This window comes from Coloeus monedula, assembly GCF_965178545.1.
Source record: "Coloeus monedula genome assembly, chromosome: 5".
Lineage (NCBI taxonomy): Eukaryota > Metazoa > Chordata > Aves > Passeriformes > Corvidae > Coloeus > Coloeus monedula.
The window spans coordinates 11,422,268-11,442,387 of record NC_138785.1 but is presented as its reverse complement, the minus strand read 5'-3'; the positions used below and the strand labels follow the sequence as shown (position 1 = coordinate 11,442,387).

General features: G+C 40.7%; 1 protein-coding gene across 3 annotated transcripts; it reads right to left on the bottom strand.

The window, feature by feature from the left end:
* Nucleotides 1-4,646: 4,646 nt before the first annotated feature.
* ZNF330 (zinc finger protein 330) lies at nt 4,647-16,562 on the bottom strand. Of its 3 annotated transcripts, none has more exons than XM_082281296.1 (10): nt 16,525-16,562; nt 13,616-13,745; nt 13,333-13,352; nt 13,133-13,203; nt 11,575-11,654; nt 10,124-10,250; nt 9,295-9,399; nt 6,905-6,951; nt 5,717-5,834; nt 4,647-5,377 (listed from the first exon to the last, which is right to left on the bottom strand). In XM_082281296.1, exons 2-10 carry the CDS (start codon nt 13,733-13,735, stop codon nt 5,103-5,105), a joined length of 963 nt encoding a protein of 320 aa, XP_082137422.1. In that variant the 5' UTR covers nt 13,736-13,745; nt 16,525-16,562; the 3' UTR covers nt 4,647-5,102. The 3 variants fall into 3 exon arrangements, with proteins under 3 accessions (XP_082137422.1, XP_082137421.1, XP_082137423.1); XM_082281295.1 differs by lacking the exon at nt 16,525-16,562 and adding an exon at nt 16,322-16,448; XM_082281297.1 differs by lacking the exon at nt 16,525-16,562 and adding an exon at nt 16,015-16,095.
* Between the last annotated feature and the right edge of the window lie 3,558 nt (nt 16,563-20,120).

Sequence of the window (20,120 nt, the reverse complement as noted above, 5' to 3'; positions counted from 1 at the left end):
TATCTAACTTCTGGATTATTCTTAATGTTCCAAATCTGGCAGCAGCAGTTGTATGCACTAAATGCCTGGTAAGGAATTGCACGGTGCTCCACAGGAACTGTGAATGCTTTGGCAAACAAAAGCCCCAAGGTTAAGCTCTGCATAATGCTTTCTTGGCCTGCTCTGCCAGACTTAAGAGGAGGGTGCTGAAAAAGGCAACTGTGAGCATATGGTGTTGTCCTCTGCATACCCTTCCTTCAAAGCACCCAGTATAGCTTTGTTGTTCAGCTCTAGATAGGGGAACATCTTTATTGAACTTCCTACATCTTTTTCTCGCTTTAATCTGTACTCAATAGACTATTATTTTTTTAATAAGGTAAAAATGGTAATAATGAGTTCTGTACAAGTTTGTGCACACATTCTGTTATTCCTGAGGAAGAAGCAGAGTGCAAATACCTTCTCAAGGGATGCAGCTTTGCAGTAGTTGTTTTTCCAGGCAGGATGCATTTGGGTTTCTGCAGACTTCCAAAGTAGTCTAGTGAAAGGTCACGTTTCAGTTGTTACCACCTTGAGCTGGCACACCCTGTGAACTGTTGTTGACATCCAGGGTGAGGTCTCTGTACACCTCTCCTGATGGTGGGAAAATCTCAAAGGGCCTCATCCTTGTCTCTGCCATCAAAATAAGGTGCTGAATTTAAATCAGACTGGAGGCATCCCAAGGGTTTATGTGCCTGACTAGCAGGGAATCACTTTCAAAATAATCAACCTCTTTCTCTATGCCAAAAATAAAACAGTAGGAACAGCAACAGGCAACTATAGCAGTAAATACTTGTATTACCTGTTAAAGAAATTGCGGAGGTTTGGCATTCTAACACTAATAATTTTTTTTAAAAAACTTAGTGGTTTTGTAATGTGAAAATCTACAACAGATGTGATGTAACATCAAGATGAAAACAAGCCCTGAGGCACTCAGTATTTCTCATTTCAGAAGGAAACCAAAGTGAATTTCAAATTACAGTTAAGTTTGGGGAACACTGTGAGAGAATCACAGGCTGCAGAAGTGAGGTTTAAAAGAATGCAGCAAACATTTTAGCTTACCTTAGTAGGAGTATGGATAGCTACAACAGGCTTTCTCATGCTTTGCAGTTGTTTCTCAGCAAACCTGCTTATCTGTAGCAGCTTAATTTGGTGAGACACAGAAATGCAATTTATTTTTCCCCCTTCCGTATTGAAGTACAGGCTTGTGAACCTACTGTTTGTTTAGCAAAGGGAAACCAGTGGCTTTTCCATGGATTATTCTTCACATCTGTGATACTGTCTTGCTGGTTTTTGTCTGTCCTGCTCATGGAAGCCAAAAGCTAGGCCCTGCTTCAAATTTCCCATGTGTGGTAGCCAATTACAGCACACTTATCTTAAAAAAGAACTGTCCTTAGTTATAAAATATATTTAGTCTGGAGCTTCATGGGTAGGAGATGGAGAGTCCAAGGTGCAAAGGGCTGCTGCCAACTGGACTATTCAGGCCGTGATTTTGTCAACTACCGGGTTTTCTATTTATGTACCTACAAAGAAGAGACAATAAAATTTGTCTGTGTCCCAAGTGCTTTGAGTTTTTAGCAAATATTTATTAATTACGTGATGACTTTCAGGAGATTACAGTAATTACATTTCTGCATCTTGTAGAATCTTATCTCTTCCTGCTTTAAGCAGCTTCATCTTTCAGTCTTGAGAGCACTTCCCAGTGAAACTGTTGAAATTTAGAACAAATATTTTCATGCTAATGGGTAACATATTAACCTCATGTAAAAGCTTTGCTTCATTTTCCCCTCTTCTGCTTATGCTCATGTTGTGTTCCATAACACCTCCTGATATTTACGATGAACTGTAGATACTGAAGATTATTGAATTGTTCCCACTTGAATAAACGGGAACTTTGCCATTGGCTCCTCTGGAAATACGATCAGGATCTGGACAGATGCATGTAGTATCTTGTAAGACAGGCTAATGTCTTTCTGCCTGAACAAATAGGACTCTGAGCAATTCTAAGTTTGTCCTCTAGCTCTCTGTGACATGCCTGCTACTTTTTTAGCTGCTCAGTACATTATAATGATCTTCCCATTAATTTTCTGGAAAGAAAACCAGCAATACTGGATTGATCAAAAGACTCCCAGTCAGAGGTGCTAAATTACACTTGAGTATAAAGGAAAATGCATTAAATCTACAGGAGCACCAATGAATTCAGCTGGTGCTGTCATCATCATAAACAAATGCAAGAAAAGACCTTACAGAGGTGGCCAGAGCTTTTTTTTTAGGTTCTACATGCACAATAAGTATTGCTGTGATTTTAATTCAAGTCCTACTTAAGCTTTGTTTAAATGGTCATCACAGAGGTTAAAAAACCTAAGGTTAAGATTTTATCAAGGTCTTGGTTTCCTGGAGTACATGTAAATCATGGGTATTCCTGTTTACATGTTAGAACTGTCCCTCTCTCAAATCAGAACTTCTTTTAACCAGGGACAAGGTTTTCAAAGGAAACGTACAGCAATGAAGAAAAATGGAGCCAATATGATTTTGTCCCTGACCTGTTTTTCAATGAAGTCAGAATACATGCTCAATTTTGTTCCATCCTGTTCCTGCAATTTACCTTAAGATAACCACAGTGATGCACTTCCTCTGACAGCAAGCTCTGAAGGCCTATCCCAAACAGAGCACGTGCTTGTAGCTGTACTGAATAAGCAGAGAAAATGCAACACATCGCATTCTATCCGGCCTGTGCTGCCACAGATTGACACATTTGTCTGTTCCAGCCTGAATCCACCAGATTACCTTAAAACAGCTTAAGCTTGCTTGTTTTGACCCCTGGAAGGCCAGGCACTGCAGGGCTAATTTCTGATCCCCATTTCCAGACAGGCTGACAGCACAAGCATTTTCAGTGGTCTGAACAGCAGCACAAAAGAAAAGCAAATCGATGCCCAGTGAGTAGTGACCTTGCTGACTTATGGCAGGTACCTTGAGCATCTGCTGCAGGCACTGCTGTGGCCCTCACTTCCAATGTGCCATAGTAACACACATTAGCTCTGGAGCATTGATCTAGCAAGGATCAGTGCAAGGGCACTTCAATGAGAAAATGAATAATTCTTCACTCTGATTATGATGATTAATTCTTTTATGTCAGCAGCCTTTGGCACAGCCAGTGACAGCTGCAGATTTCAGAGGGGAAAACCTAACTCAAGAGCCAAGAACCTTAAAGAGGGGTTTTGTGTGGTTCAGTAATAATATTAATAAATTATATACAAGCAGTTATAATTTTACATATATGCAGAAACACATGTATTTTCCTCAGTTCTGTACAGGACTTGGTACTGATGTATAAGTGTCCTGCATTTGAAACATCAGCCAGGATTTAAAAACTGGCATTGTTGCTGGAATTGACCAGCCACAGATGGACTCAACATGGAAGTTTTTGGACCACATGAAGCTGAGCAGAAATTCTCTCACAGGCGCCAATTTCACAAATAAATAATCAGTGTCCCCCTTCCACCACTTCAAGTTTGGTTATGCAAAAGACTAATCATGACACCTCTAAGGTACATAATTTGAGATAGGCTTTTGCATGCGATACTGGATGTTTCAATGTTTGAAGGGGATCTGGCTTTCAGACAGTGCATTAATTTGTTTCCTCTCCAGTTCTGAAGGCATGCACTGACCAGTTGTGCGCCTTTCTCCTACAGAGTTTCTCCCTCAGCTGCCATAACCAAATTGTCCTCTTTGGCAGTTTGTTTTTGTCCTGGATGGATTCCAGCTCTTGTCTTTTATGCATTTGGTAGGAGATGAGTTTAGGAGGGAAGTATCAAGACCAGGTTTTCCAATCCTGTTTTGCTAGGACATGTTCAATTGGCAAGCATACCATCATTAAAAATGATTCTCAATAGGGTATGCTCTGAAAGAGGAGTGAAACACTGCAAAAACAAGTAGCAATATAATCAGGTATTTAACAGATAACAAAAAAGGCTCCCTTGCATTAAAGGATGACATTTAGAAAGCTGCAGCAACACTTTAGGTAGCTGCCCTTGTATCATGATTTGTCTGCTGTAAAACATTCCCCTACAGAGGGAAAATAAAGGCCATCACTTAGATCTGTAGATGGATAATTAACATGTTCACTTTCAAATCAGAACCACTGCGAACACTTCTGCAAGTGCCACCTCCTCAGCTCAGATGTGCTGACCACTTGCCCTGTACCAGCAGACTTCCACAGAACAGTATTTGGACCCAGCATTTTGAACCCCCTATGTTTTCTCACCTTCTCAGTTCAGATACAGCATTGTTTCCTATCTAATTTTTTTATATCATATGCAAGGAAAAGAGTTGAAGGCTGGTTTCTTCTGTGCCTAGTCTCCTTTTTATCTAATGGGAAACTGCCTTACAGATTTTTGTGGCAGAGAAGATACCAATATTTTATTTCCATAAAAGTTTTGATTATCTGGGGTGCTCTTATAGTGACTATATATAGCCCCACCAATTAATATCTAATAACAAAAATGCTGAAAAGGTGATGTGCAAATAAACAGAGAACTACATTGATCTGCCATACTGACATAAACAAGGAAGTCATTTCAGTGTCAATTTACACTTTGTATACAACCTGCTTTCCAACTATTCAAGGGAGATCAATATTTATGACAGTTTATTAGAGAATGAAGTTGACTTTCATTGCACAGACAAAAAAAAATGCAGTCACCAACCCAACACTGCCTTAATGTATGAAATCAGTTAACAAAATTACTGTAAAAAATAATTTCTGATGGGCAAATGGAAGCAAGTTCTACAGCTTTCCCACATTCCTGTGTTGATAGGAGAAAACGGCATTGAACCATTATACTCAGTAACTCGGGGACAAAACAATTCTGTTGTTTAGGGGAATAAAAATATCCTGATTTTCTCCCCCAGTCCCAAACCCAACATCAGTTCATCTATAGGAAAAATTACTGCAGAAGTCCCACACTCTTTATTCTCTAACTCTGATATGTAAGTACCTGATAGAGCTATCCTACTGGCATGTAGACAATTCAGTGAAGCATTGCTTGGCTCCTTCCAAATGTTTTTAGCTTGCCAGCATACTAAGCTTAATCTTCTGATTCCTCATAATGTGCATACCCACTAGCATAGGTCCTTCCTAAATTCAAATTGCTGAATATATCCGCGGCCTCAGAATCAGAATCCTTCCCTCGCTCATCATTGTCATCTTCATCATCATCTTCTGCTTCATACTCATCATATTCATCCTCACGGTCACCTGCATCCCCTGTCTTGCTGGAAGAAAGATTTTTCCAGTAGGCATCATAACCAGAAGCTCCATCTGCATCTTCTCCAGTCTGTCGGCCAAACTTCAAAGAGCGAGCTGCAGGCAAAGAAAAATCATCATGTTCCCACCAATCCAACATTTCATTTCTATCTTTCTTTCACTACTTGAAGAGTAGTTTAAATGGCAATTATTTTTCATTTTTTCCACAACTAAAATCTCAAACTAAACAAAAGCTTTCACTCTCTTGGAATCAATTAATGGTTAAGAATGAAACTGCTCAATTCCAGAACTCAGAAACACAAAGTTTTTCTCAAAATAAATGAAGCAAAACTGTGCAAAACAATTGAATGTAACCAGACTTTTCTCAGTGCTCCTAGGCAGAAATTAGTCACTAATAGCACTTGTATGGCTAGTTAGCTAGAGAAACTGGCTTACTTGACATGCTCAGATCCTTTGTCTGCTGAGTTTCATGGCCACATTTAGGGCAAGGAGGCTTTTTTCCTTTTTCCTGCTTGAAAACCTTACTCCGCACATGATCATCACAAAAACAAGCCTGTGTGTTGAAGGGAGAATACAAAGGCCAAATGTTTTAATCATTGAAGCACATTCTTCAGCAGGAAGCAAGCAAAAATGTGTCTAACAGCAGCAGGGTTTTCTGACTGGGATTAAAATTTAATGAGGTCTCTCTTGCAGTGGACTTGAGGTCTGTGTACAGAGAACCACTTGGTATTCAATGTGGTTCCAGGGTTTCTGAGGAAGAGGCTGGATAAAAGTGCCAATAAACAAGCAGAGAAAGTAACATACTCCAGGGCTGGATTGCAGAGCTGCCCACAAGGAGCCTGGCAAACTTGGGTTTGTGTTGACAAGCTTAAATAAACATGATGAGATGTATGCCAGAACATAAGTATGCAGGGCCTGAAGGCAAGAATTAGAGGTGGGAAGTTCACATGCTGAGCACCAGGGTGCAGTGAAAATACCTGGGAAAAGGAAAGATTTGGAACAGGCCATCGATACCACAGGAGAGTGCAGGGAAAACATATGGAGGGTAAAAAGAGTGAGAGCAGGCAATGAACCAGCACCTGGAGAAATCTGGGCAATGCTGACGATGAAGCAGGTGGAACTTTTTATACAAAATTACTTCTGAGTGTGTAAAACCATAAGCCTGATGACAACAAATCAGCCTGTTCATATGTAAAACGATTAGCTGTGGAGATTATTCCTTTGGATACAAAGATTTCTGGTCAGATCATCACCTGACTGTTTAAAAGAACAACTTTTCTAATTGTTGTAGTTCCACATTGGATCAAAGCATATTCCAAAGCCTTAGATTCTGTTCAAGACCAAGGATTTATTTTGTTGTTTTGGTTTTTTTTAAAGCCCCAACATGGTGCAAGCCCAACTTAAACTAAAGGGCTGGGCAAAGATCACCTCACACTGTCTTGTGGTCAACAGGCGAGCACAGATACAAGACCTTTTGTCCCTCACAGGTCTGACCCCAGGCTACAGAAGTATGAATTTCCTTTTAATCATGCAGAGGAAGGCATAACAAGGCCTGATGCCAGATTTAGAGGCCAAGGAGAACGAGCCTAAAATCAGCTCCTCACAACTGTTTTTACTCTTTACCTTACAACGCAGGCAGGAATGCTGCCCCAGTCTGTTACAGGAGACACCTGTTGGAGAAAAGCAGTATGACAAATTCAGAACTTGGAAACTGCAGACCTGTCATGTTTTTAAAACCTTGTAAAAGTATACAATACCATAATTGAGGCACTTCTTTTTAATTCCCTGACACAAGTATAGCAATGTGAATCAGTCATTTTACCTCACAGTACCATTTTACTAGATTTTTTCAACTCTAAACCTCACTTTGACACAAAAAATGAAATTTCAAGAGGGGGAAAATGTTTAACTATTTCTTGAGTTTCCAAACTTTTAAAACCTGAAGTTTCAGAACCAACTTGGTATTAAGGTTTCATCTTGCTTTTCCGTTTCTCACAACATTCAAAAGAGAGTCTACCTGTGTTAAAGAACTGGAGCTGGCACACAAGCTGTAAAGAGCAGAATCAGTGCCCAAAATTTAACTTGTCTTGAGCTTCAAATTGTTTTTATTATTCCACTAGAGGGAGTACAGTAAAGGCAAACACTCAGGAATTGGCAGCAACACAAAGTTTAGTGAATAGCTACTCCTCAAGAAGCTATGTAATATGTACTTAACCAGTTTCTGCGCAAGTACTCATTCCTTTCCTCCTTGCCTAACCCCTGTGACAGCAAAGTTTTTGAATCTGAAGTAATAAATATCATGAGTTCTCCACATGAGCAGGACAGACATGGGATTTAGAGCTCTGACACATGTTTAAAGATGGAACTGGAAATGCTAAGGCATATATATTCATGATTTTTTGAGTATCTGCACTTCAAAAAACCTCTCTCAGATAGTGATAGAAAGTAGCTATCTTTTTCACAGCTAGAATGGATTTAGACTACAATTGCATGACTTCATTTAAAGTCCACGTATTCCGTAAAAGCACAGGTTTTATTACCTTGTTACCTCACACTGACAAAAATCTTGTCTCTACCAAGTCTGCACTGTGCCACAAAACACCAAACACAGTGAAAACCCTGAAAAAAACTCTCTAATTCAGGGTGTGATATCACATCTGTGAATTGAGAGCTTCCAACAATCATTGAAAAAACATTCTTTTGGAACAGCCCTCACTGCTTCAATATTGCCACACAGGAAGATATTCTGGCAGAATACATCAAGGGAAACTAAGCAAGGTGTAAAAAATAGCTGGCTGGGAGATGAAAAGGAGGTAAGAGATGTCTAAAGACACCGATTACAACATTGAAATCACAAATATTCTGGACCAGGAGAAATCTATTAGGACAAGAGATCAGTCAGTTCAAAGGAAAACAGCCTTATGATAAAGAGCACCTCAAATTTCTACAATAAGGACTGAAAATGTTGTAATAGTCAAAATACATAAATACAAGTTTTGGGAAGGACAAACAAATGCTTGTCTTGTGATAACTAAATCGTAGTTAATGGTGGCTAGGCAAGAAATACTGCTACAAAAATTTAGTTATTTCAAATATGCATAGTCTTGGCTTGTTTTGTTTTGTTGTTGGGGTTTTTTTTAACTTCCCTTGAAGTTTCCGTTTTTCAACCAGAGATGAGTAGCAGGTGAGCAAAGTCAGGCACAGGCATCACACCCTCTTACAAATACCAGTTTCAGTTTTGTCCACACAATTAATCAAAGTTCAAAAGGACATAAAATCTTCAGCTACCTGTTCTTTACTTAGAAAGAGTGAGCATTTGATACATTACTTACACACATGTCCACAGTTCACTGGTCAGTGAGGAAATAAACACTGAAATCATGCTCTGGACTATTTTTGTCACTTCCTTCTGTGCTCACCCTATCTCACTGAATCAGATAACGACTGAGTCATGGCTTTCCTCAGGACTTAAGCAGCTGCTAACCTTTCACCAGCATACAGGCCCTTCCACAGCAATCTGGGAAAGTTTAGCCAGACTAAGACAGGTGGCATTGTTTAGGGCAGCTGTTTTCCAGGAGGAACATGTATCTAGAACTAGCTCATCGTTGGGTCAGAAGAATGTACGACAGCTCCTTCTGCCTGCAGAGCTTTGTGGAGTGAAAAAGCAGCATCAGCAATTCCAGTTGTTTTGCTGCAGTCCTGGCCACTGCCAACACTGCAGCTTTGGAGAATGCTGTCTCCTGCAAGGGCAGCTTCCCATGGAAGGCCTGTAGGAGCCTGGCAGGAAAACAACTGCCATGTAAGCTCTGGCATGGAGGAAGGTCCATGAAAGAGAAAGAAGTTCTAGTCTGGGTAACTGGATACCAAAAGCCAGTACACAGGAAACAGGCGCTTCCCTTTAGCAGTGGCAAAATCTACCTGGGAAAGGTGATGGAGAGTATTCTGGAGCACAGAGGAGGCAAGTAGAAAGTCTGCTTGGCTGTGGTGAAAGGGAGTATGAATAACTAACTTACATTTAAATGTCTCTGCTTCCAGAACTTGGCAGCTGGCTTGATGTTCAAACTGATCATCTTCACAGAGGAAATCATGGCAAAAAGAGCAGGCGAATATTCTGCCTCCTGAAAGATTTATCAAGGCAAAATAATCAACAATGGGCACAGACATCAAGTCCTGCTCTGCAAACAATTTAGGCAGTAGTTTTGACTGAAGACCAGCTCTCCCTTCTGTCACAAATGCTTCAAACTCCTAAATTAGACAATGCCATCCATTTTTACACTGAATACCTGCTATCCTACAATAGAAGCATAACTATAAAGCAAGTATTACTTCTAGTACTTTTCTTCATTTTGACTGTAGCCTTAAGTATTTTCTTAAATCAGATCACATTCTCATCCAGTCTTGTCCCCTCACCTCTGATACACACTTGAAATAAACACTTTAAAGGATTCCACAAATGGAGACCAGTATGGTTTCCTAAGCAACTGGGAGTCCAAATACCTGTGCTAGTGCAGAAGAATGGAGTGAGAATGGCAGAAAACTGTGTTAGCAATTTGATGCAGTGCTTAACTATGTGAATAATTAAGCTGATAGAACCATTATAATTTAGATTACAAAATCATCCCTAAATTGAGCACTGTATGTTCTTGAGCAGGTCATTTACTTTCCCACTGCGTAATGTCTGTCTTTAAAACAGGGAGAATCCTTGCTTTGAACAAACATACTGTAAGGACTAATCAGTGAAGACTAAAAAGGCTGTGTTAACAATACAGGTGGCACTAACTTAAGCAATGCAAGGAAAGAAGTGTAATTTTATTTTCTTATTTTTAAATGTGAGCAACCTACCATGGTCCCAGACACTTCTTTCACACTCAATGCATTCTGCGTCTGCCAGAGGGCACATACACGCATGGGTGCTGAGACACTTCCTCCCGTGACACACCCAGGCTTCACAGAAATCACAGATTGCACCCTGCAATCACAGCAAGATACCATCTCAGGACTTCTGCAATAGCGAGAGATTTATCCCATAATCCTCAATGTATCCTAGCATGCATTCTCTCAGTGGGCTCGTTTTGATTGAGTGCGAGAATATTGAACCAAACTTGTGTTCTGACCAAACTCCCCCACAGTTCATGTTTGTTTGCTATACATTTCTGCAGGATTAAGTATGACGCAAAATAATTCAGTTATCTATCTCAATTCTGTTTTTTACATTTCTTATCTCACATTATGCATATGGAAAATTGTGTTCTCCAGTTGAAATCTGAGATCCATAAACAATAACAATGTTCTAACAAAAATGAAATTTCAAAGAAGACCTGAAAAATGCCTCTAGACTCTTACAGCTGAAATCACTCATTTGGATTTTAAACTCTGCTATATTAGAAGACAAGCTCTGCAGAGAGCAAAGATCAAATAACTCATTAGAAGTCAGTTAGACTCTTTAACTTTTACTTTGTTTAAATTACAAGATCTCCATATAAGCTATCCTTAACTGTAGCATTTAAGAAGCCTTCTCAGCCCATAGGTAACTAATTAGCATGAGCATTACATGCACACAAAGCTTAGAAAACAATGATGAATCCTAATTTAACTGTTGATGCATTCACTCTTGCACCAGTGAATGCATGGGATGAGTTTGGGAATGCCAGCGTGTAAAGGCTGGGTGTGTTACTGAGAACAGCTGACAGCCCGCTACAGGCAGAAACAGGACAGAGGTTTAGTCCATTTAATCCAGAGGCTGTGACACATCACACCTTGCTTTCCAGAATGCAGACACTAACTTGTCCTTCTAAGAGCAAAACTTCAAAGGCCTGACGCTATGATTATTTCTAATTAAGAGCCCAAATGGGTTTTGTTCATTAAAATTCTCCCCTAATGGAATAGATTCCTCTCTGTGATGCTGATGATCTCTGAAGTACCTGAGACAACAGCAACAAAAGTCTGCAGCTTTCTGCAGAATAATCCATTTTAATGAAGGCTTATTATCATGAGAATTGTCTATGGGGCATGTAAGGGTCCAGTGCTGTTCATGCATGTGCTTAGGGCCTGCCACCAACACAGATCCATTAGCATCCAGGACATGTGTTGGAGTTTGCAGGAACTGAATGCAAAATCGAAAAACTTGGGGGTTTCAGTATAAGGGAAAAATCAGTTTGTTACAGAAAAACGAGGAAAAAAACAAACTTGGCAATGACATGCTGACATTCCATAAATCTGTTTTATCCTTTTTTCCAGGAAGATTTGCACAGAATATCCTCGTAGTGCAAAAGGCTGTAATTTTCTATACATACCACCATAGCTAGTCCAGTACTGTACACACCAGCATGTTTTATAACACAGTCTGAAGACTTCATCATGCATTTGGTTTTTCCTGTTGAAAATAAAAAGGCAAGCAACCAATAGAATGCATGTTCATGTGAGAACAACACTTCAACTAAATGTCTGTGCTCAGCCATAAATCTAGGTAAAAATAATGCAAACAAAGATGTCTGCATTATTCCTGCATTCTGCAACCCATCTTCACACCTCCCTTAGGTTAAATTAATTATTGTCTGTTTTCAGTCAAATCTCTTGCCCCTGTACTGAGATAGTAAGACAATATGTTGGTCTTGCTCTGTGTTTTGAGGCACTGGCAAAAATTTCAAATGTCAAAACAAAGAACAAAACTAAGGTCAAAGTCCAGCAATGACACCTTAAAGAGTTGTGTTTAAAACTGCTGCTAGTTCTGTCCCACCATAAAAGCAGCTGAGCTGGGCAGTGAGAAGTGGTGGGGGCATTACTGGGTGTGGAGCACAGGAACACAGCTACCTTGCTCCCATCCCTAACAGGCTCCTCTAAGAAAGATGCTGTTGGTTTATAATCCCCAATGCTTGATTAAGCATCAAACAGCTCTAATGGTCTTTGTTTGGAAAACCCTGGGTCTCAATATAGTATGGTTATTGATAGGAATGCTTTTCCTCTAGAAACATACTCCAGATTAAGATAAATTCAGCAGAGATATGAACCATAAGATAGAGAGCATGTTTTTAGTACTTCACTGCATGGTGACAGAAGGGAGACTTATGAAGGGTGACACACTGCCACTGCACACTAACAGCCTGGCTTCCAGAAATGCTCAGTATCTGTGGGTCACAACAAAGGCACTGGAAGCTGCATGTCAGCAGCTCTGAGAGTCAAACTCCAAAACAGCCAAACTGCTTAATGACAAAGTGAAAATCTGCAATGATGTGTTGAAACAGTGGAACAAAATTCACCTCAGTATGAAATGAATATCCTGCAAGCCAGCAGCTGTTTAAAAAAAAGGGCATTTTAGCCTGATTCAGAGAAGTTCTGTCACTAGGAGTCCTTCTCTACTAATTTCAAAGCATCAGCCCTCTAGCTCACATAAATAACAATATTGCAGATTACATTACAACCCCATGCAAGGTGAATAATATATTGTTGCTTTAATTGATATTGATCAGAAATTATATAATCCCTAAAAAAGGAGTGTTTATTAGTGCCTTGCTAGCAGTCAGAGCATTTTTAGTTTTGGTGCTGTTATGAAACAACGCTTCACATGGTCAATCTACGGAAAAAGTCAGATTTCTCAAACCTAAAAGGAAGTGAGACAAAGTTTTCCAAAGAAGACAAGCCATGATCCAGGCTTGCAAACCTCTGGGGGTTAGAGACATATATACTGCTCAAGTAAGATCACTTCTCAAGGAGGATATTCACAGCAGATTCAAAAGAACCTGCTCCACATCACAGAGGTACTTTAAGATAAAGCTATGGTAACATGGGTACTGCGAGTTTAACACCACAAACAGGACTGAGGACAGCTTGTTTTCATTCATTATTTCTACTCACCACATTGTGCACAAATGGGCAATTTCTGAACAGAATTACAGAAGTAACAAAAAGCTCTATTCTTCTGTCGTCTAGGCACATGGAGGGGAAAAAACAAAAAGAAAGTATTAAGCTTAAAAGAAAGTATTAAGAAGAAGACCTATAAAATGTCTGAAACAAATATTAAACTTTTGGTTTTTAGAAGGGTAAAAAAATCTTACCTTTGGCACTTATCACATTCCTAAAGAGAAGAAATAAAACACTGGTAATTATTTTTATTCTAGGTAAAATATATAAAATTCACAGACCTCCACAGGGAGTTACAATTAGGATCCAGACCTTTTAATCAATATTCTGTCTGGTGCAAACATAACCTTAAATATAAAGGAAGGATAGTGGGAAGAATGATATTTTAGTGGCATTAAATGCAGTCAAGGTATTACCACTGGTTTTACATAAATGAAAATTAGGTATTTTAATACAGAATACTTTAGGTTCATTTACCATTGAAGCATTACAAGGATGTTTGGCCAAGTCTATGTTGGCTCTTGAAGCCCTTATCTGCTTCTCACGTTCCCGACGGTTCTCAGCTTTCTTACGAGCACCAGTCTTTTTTTTAGGCATATTTCACTATCTGTGGGGAGAAAAGTAGGTATGGAATGAATGCACACAAAACTGTGTGTAAATACATGGATACACATGACACATCCAGCACTAAACCTGGATCTTACACTAATTGTCCTTCATCTCCATTCATCTCCTTGCCTGAAAGTTTCTTTTGAAATGTAGAATAAGGGACAATCCACGAGGAAGAGCCATGTGATGAACCATAAAGAATCTTGTGATCTGGAAAACTTTGCTGTCCTGAACTTTGTGTTTAACGATCTTTGAAGCGTTTTGCCTTTAAAAAATGAAACCATTACATCTGTAGGTTTATTTGTGATGGACCTCTGGTTTTGGTCTGCCTTGCCTGTTTAATAAGCATCTGTAAGGACAATTGCAGCATCAATTCTAGCAGTCAATTCTAGCAGCTTCAACTTAGAAGAAAAATTAGTATCTTCATTCAAAAGGTCTTAAAAATCAAAGAATCCTAACTTTTCTGAACACAAATATATTGTCCTGACCAGATTTGCTTTTGATAGCACACATAAATCAGTTTTTTTATCCTGCAGCATTTTGCACCGTTTAAATTGTATTAGTGTCATATTTTGTAGTCAAAATTGTATTGCTGTGCTGCCTACTGGTAATGGTCATTATTCTAGAGTGTGACATCTCTGACACTGGGAGTCCAATATGAGGCTCCACACTAATTTTCAAACCACTCAAATGCTGATTTAACAGCAGAATCTAATGATTAGTATTTATACCTTGACTTCTTCACATTCCCTCATAATGGAAAGCACCAAAATGACAAACTGTTTTCAGGAAAAGCACTGCCCCAGTGCCTACTGAGGACACAGATTACGAGTAATTTTAGATGGCAGTTTTCAGAAAGTCACACTAAACTAAGTAACGACAGAACTGCAATGTCAGGTCCTTTTAGCAAAGCTGTTGAGTAACTCCATGCTTTCAAACACCATCCAATAATAACAACATCCTAGAGATCAATATTCTTATCACTCTTTCCCTCTGGGCTTTCATTTAAATTGTTTGTTGTCTCCATCCTCAGTTCAAATTTTTTAAGAAATTTACCATCTTTTTAAACAGTTATGATTCCAGAAATTACGACAGCATAAACCCTGTCTACCTTCAATTCCTTTCAAATCAGAGTATCACCCCTTTTGAAACCACTAATTAGTATTCAAATGCCTCTGCAGTGTGTTCTACCTCCACCTTTGGCACACTGTTACCAAATGCTCAGGCAGGAAAGACCCAGTGGAATCTGCCTGCAGTCCAGCTTGCCTGAAGGGTGTGTGGGAGAGAAAAATGCACCTGGAGGACTTAAAATAAGAGGTTGTAGGTCCATGCCTGGTTCCCTCCTCAGCCCCAGAGGGTACAACTGTGCTGCCCTCCAGAGCACTGGAGCTCCTGAACTGGGACCATTCTGCATGAGGGCTGTTTCTCCATTTGAAGTTTCCTACTCAGGAGTGAAATGCTGCAGCCTGCCTGGGTCACAGCAGCAGGAGAGAGCGCGGCTCTCCAACTTAATGGCTGACGCTGTGGCACAAGGAAGCAGAGTTCAGATATCAGGAGGCTGTGGAGGAATGAGGTGAACAGCAGTTCAAAGGAAAAGCCCTAAAACATGTTATGTGAGTACTGGGTCAGCACCACTGCATTCCATTCTGTAAATTTTCACCTCCTGTTTGTCTCCTGCTGCATTATTTGTTAAGGCAACTATGGGAAAAGACCACAAACTTCCCGCCAGAGCTCCAAAGACTGCTGGTGGATTTTAACTGGTGGTTGTGCTATGTGAAGCGCATTAACAATGCCTGGCATCTAAGTCCTGCTGAAGTCACAGCTTCTTGTCCTTGGTGAGGTCCCAAAGACCCACCCTGACTGCACCAGCAGATTCCTGGATCTTCTGTGCTGAGCAGGACAGTGCCTTGCCTTATTAGCTGGTACACAGCCCACCCTGCTGTCACAGACATCGTCAACAGCTGGAACGAGCTATTCACTGCAGGGCAGGGAACTGTAGGGCTACCCTTGTCAGGCCACAGATACCAACACCCAGAAGAGGCTTTCCATATTTCAAGGTTTCCTGTGCTTGACCATCAAACAGCTTCTACCCTACGTGTATTCAAAATCTGTTTCACCACTCGTACAAAACCACAACTTTAAAAAAAACCCAAAAAACCAAAACCAACCAACTGTATTAACAGTAGTTCATACTTAAAAGGATCATGGACTGAACGCCCTAATAATGCAATAATCAGTTTCCAGGCACTGTGATGCCCATGACTTACTCCATCTTTTGGAAGTAAGGTGGCTAAGAACTGCACTGTGGGCCCGCAGCATCTGGGAGCTGCTGTGCTGTACGTGCCCAGGTGTGCGGGGCTTTCCTCAGGCGCCCCTCTGACCCACTCCCTCCTCAGGAACGGCACCTCGTCCCGCCGGGAGCCGGACGACACCTGCTCCGAGGCTGTGAGGTGAAGCGCCGACAGCAGGACTGCTCTTCGCGTGCACACGCACACTGCCAGTGTTCAGCTTTTAGCGCTTTCCCTCATCTTCAGTATTTTCGCCCCCCAAACCGTGCCGCATCACGCTGCCAACCTGGATCGCCGTGCTCCGCGTTTCCCGGCACTTGGCTATGGGGGAAGCTGGACACCGCTTCGGTTGCTCGGGCACGGAAGCCGCAAGGGACAGGGACAGGGACCCCCAGCGCCCCCAACCCGGCCCCCTTGAGGCACCGCCGCCCCTTCAGCGCCGCGGGCCCGCCCCCGCTCCCCCCCCCCCCCATTCGCCCCCGCTCCCACCTGGCTCGGGCGGCCGTGCGGAAGCCGGAAGCAGCGATGCGCCGCAGTGCGCTGCCCGCCCGGCCCGCGCCGCCCGACGGGAACGTTCCGAGCACAATTCTGCCCCTTTCTCCTCAGGGAGCTGCGGCGTGGGCATCAAGAAAGGTCTTTTACGAGCTGTTTGCATGGGTGCTACTGCTCAGCGGATGGCCCATCCTCAAATTTTGTTTGCTTTCGAGGCAACTGCACCTCAGCTTTCACTTGTCAAGAGACCAAATTTTGGGCAGAGTAATTGCAACAATTAGTTGTGATTGTAATTGGCACCTGAAAAGTTATCTCTGAAATCTTTGCATCTGTGGCTTGAGCTGTTTTTAAAATGAAGTGTTGATTAATCTTAATGGTAGGAATACAATGTAGCTTAAAAAGGGAAATTATACTCGAGCTATTAAAAAACCCTGCACACAGCTCTGTCTCATCTGAGGTTATGCAAGTCACTGTCACAGATGGATATTGCCTAGAAATATCTCTGTGAAACTCTGTGAAAATCATTATAAGATGTATTGTATAGATATACTTAATGGCAGATGAGTGCATGGATCGCATTCCAGTGTATTTCGTAGTCTTTCACCTAGGAAGGGTTTGATACATTATTTCCTATAAGTAAGACCTAGGGCATTGCTTTGTGTGCTTTGATCACCGATTCACTCGAGTGAGGAGGTTGTGTTGCTTCACATTGTACTTGGTCATGTAATTCTTCCTGAAAGTTGGCTGCTGGTTGTGGAATGTGATTTTGGCTTAATGAGAGACACAGGTTTTCATGGGGCCATCATTGCCTCTCCAGGAAGACACACTTAACTTTCGTGAGGCCACTGTTGACTCTCCCACAACAATTTGTTTTCTTGTCACACTTTTCCTTCAAGAAGTGATCTTCACAGCAGGTTAGTGGGATGCACAGAAAACAGCATTATTGTTTAGAGACAAAAAAATCATTGTGGTCACTTAATGGGACACTTCTTCGTGCAAAAGTGTGGGGAGAAGTAATTTTTAATTATTGTCAGTAGCCATGGCCACACACTGTTTAACTAACAACCTAAGTAGAAAATACCATCTTTTCAGAGATGTTAGAAGGGGTTTTGTGTAAGCCTCACTTTTCTTAATGAATGCCACTTATCACCAATATTCTTGTATTCTGCTTGTGACCATCATAGTCTGTTTTAGGCAGTCATGAATGCAAGAAGACAATGAGGATAAATGTTGTAGCATTGGGAAAAAATACGAACAGAAAGTCTTAATCTATTTTATAATCATTAGCCTCATCAGCTAACCTGCTCTCATGAATGAATGGAGTTGTTGAAGGACTAGTATACATACACAGATGTAACTGGGCATTTTTACACAAACTCATGAATGAAAAAGAAGGAGAAATCTGGAAAAACCCCAAGGAGATATGTGGACACTAAGATATTTATCTTAGTTTTATTTTACCCTGTGAAACAGTATCTGCCTCGAATATGTTCCAGGAACCACCCTCTAGATGGCAGGAGTTTGTCACTTCATTCATGAGAAGTAAAACAGTAAAACATCTTATTTTCAGAACCAATAGAGTGGCCTAGGGCTGTAATACAAGTGAATTAAAAAAAAAAAAAAATTAGATGAGAATAGCCAATTTAGAGCTTACGGAATTTCCATTAGCAGTACTGAACTAGTCTCTGGGGAGTTGTTGCAGACTTGTTTCAAAGAAAATGCAGAAAGTTACAAGAGTCAGCCTCATTTTTAGAGGAATTTTCAGTTACCTTTGTGAGAGAAGCAGTGGAAGGACAGTGAGTGTGTCTCTGAACTGTTATCATTCCACATTACCTTACAGAGGACCAGAACTGTCATGTCTTTGCTTAATGCCTACTGTCTGGCTGGCCAAGATAACAGGACAAGACTCTGTGAGTGCCGCCCTTCACTGCCTGAAAACGGTGTTTGTCTAGTCACGAGCTTTCAAGACAGCACATTTATTGGTGACTGTCTTAACTCTAAGCTGAGCTACCTTCAGATGACACTAGAGAGAAAAGTGAAAGTCACTTCTGTAAAGTAAATGATGCAATGACAGCAGAGCTGTTGGTCTTCTGTAGATACAAAAATGCTGCTAGCAAGGATTTTCTTGCTATTTTCTAAGTCCGTGAGAGACTTTTCTCTCTCACAGAAGAGGTAGCAGGGAATGTAAACAACCAAGCCACCTGCAACCTTGAAAAGTCTGGTTTATGGTATAGTAGAAAATATTTTGACAATGGACGTTTTAGGATTTTGGCCAATCACCCCCAAGGGGTGGCTGGTCCTTTGTCCAATTAGACTATGAAGAAAAAACTCTATAAAAGAGTTTGTAAAATAATTAAATAAATCAATCTTGCTGCACAATTCCTGCCTGCTGGATCTTCTCTCCTCCTCCTCCCTATGGCTGCGGGACACGGTGATATACTGTAGGAACCAGGCCTGCGGTAATAGTCTTCCCACGCTAAAGGCATAACCCTGCAGCAGCATGCACTGGTTTTCTCTTCTGTTCCACTCTGCAGTGTCATCATACATCTCATAAAGTTAGTTTTGCCTATACAAAGGGCCAGAGGATACCAATAAATCAGAATCTCTCAAAAATAAATGGATGTCTGGGGTACAGAACAATGAAATTTTGAGCAATATCTTTCTACCTCACTCTCTTTTTTGTTCACCTTTCAGAGTCATGTGGCAAGGCAGAGCAGTGGCACTATGGATTACATACTGGTTGCTGGTCAAACATATGTTTTTAAGGCAGTTAATTCACATATGGGAATAATTCAGCAAAAGAGTGTTGCGAACAGTTGTCTGATGGAAGGTGGGCCTGCTTTTTCCAAAGCTGAGTAGTGCCACTGCAGCACTGTGTACCAGCTCACATGGACACTGACCATCTTCAGAGTTGTTGTGCTCACTTCTTCCTCTGCTCATGTCATAAAAATTCTTCCTTTGCTGCGAGGGGACATTTCAGGAATGGATATTTATTTATTCCTTCAGCTATTCACGTAATAACAAAAGATTCATGCCTTCTCACTTCTACTACTGAAAATTATTGAGATCAGAAAGCAAAATCAGGAAATCAGATGTGTGCACAGCCTCTATCAGAATGGCAATATTCTGGGGCAGATAAGACCTTCATATGCAGTGACACTGGACTATGCTGGATGACAATGAAATATTTTTACTGCCTTTTGCTGTGATGTCTCAGTCCCTTTAAGGATACAAGAAAGCATATTATCTCTCAACTTGAAATAAATACTGACCTGAGTTGTTGTCATTTACTTTCAATTGAATGAACTGAAATTTCTTTTTCTCTAAATAATACGCTTGTTCTGATCTAATTAAGCCTCTATTACCTACCTGCCTTTTACCATAATTATCTTCCTTATTGCAATGTCTCCTTGCAGCATTCAATATGTTTGCCTCCATGGGGATTGCATTGTAAAATAGGTGCAGCATATACCTTTCTAAATGACCTTTGAAACAGCATACATCAAATTTAATTTGTTTTTAAATCCTGGCCTTGCAGCAACTGACCTTAAAAGTCATGTCAATATTTGTTTGATGTAAGATAATTTTGTCTG

What these genes read in the sequence shown, in the direction of transcription:
- ZNF330 (XM_082281296.1), bottom strand. Translation starts at nt 13,735, where the DNA reads ATGCCTAAAAAAAAGACTGGTGCTCGTAAGAAAGCTGAGAACCGTCGG. An exon ending in GCCCATTTGTGCACAATGTG is followed by an intron (nt 11,655 to 13,132) that starts GTGAGTAGAAAT and finishes TATTTTCAACAG; the next exon opens with GAAAAACCAAATGCATGATG. An exon ending in ATTCCTGCCTGCGTTGTAAG is followed by an intron (nt 5,835 to 6,904) that starts GTAAAGAGTAAA and finishes TTCAACACACAG; the next exon opens with GCTTGTTTTTGTGATGATCA.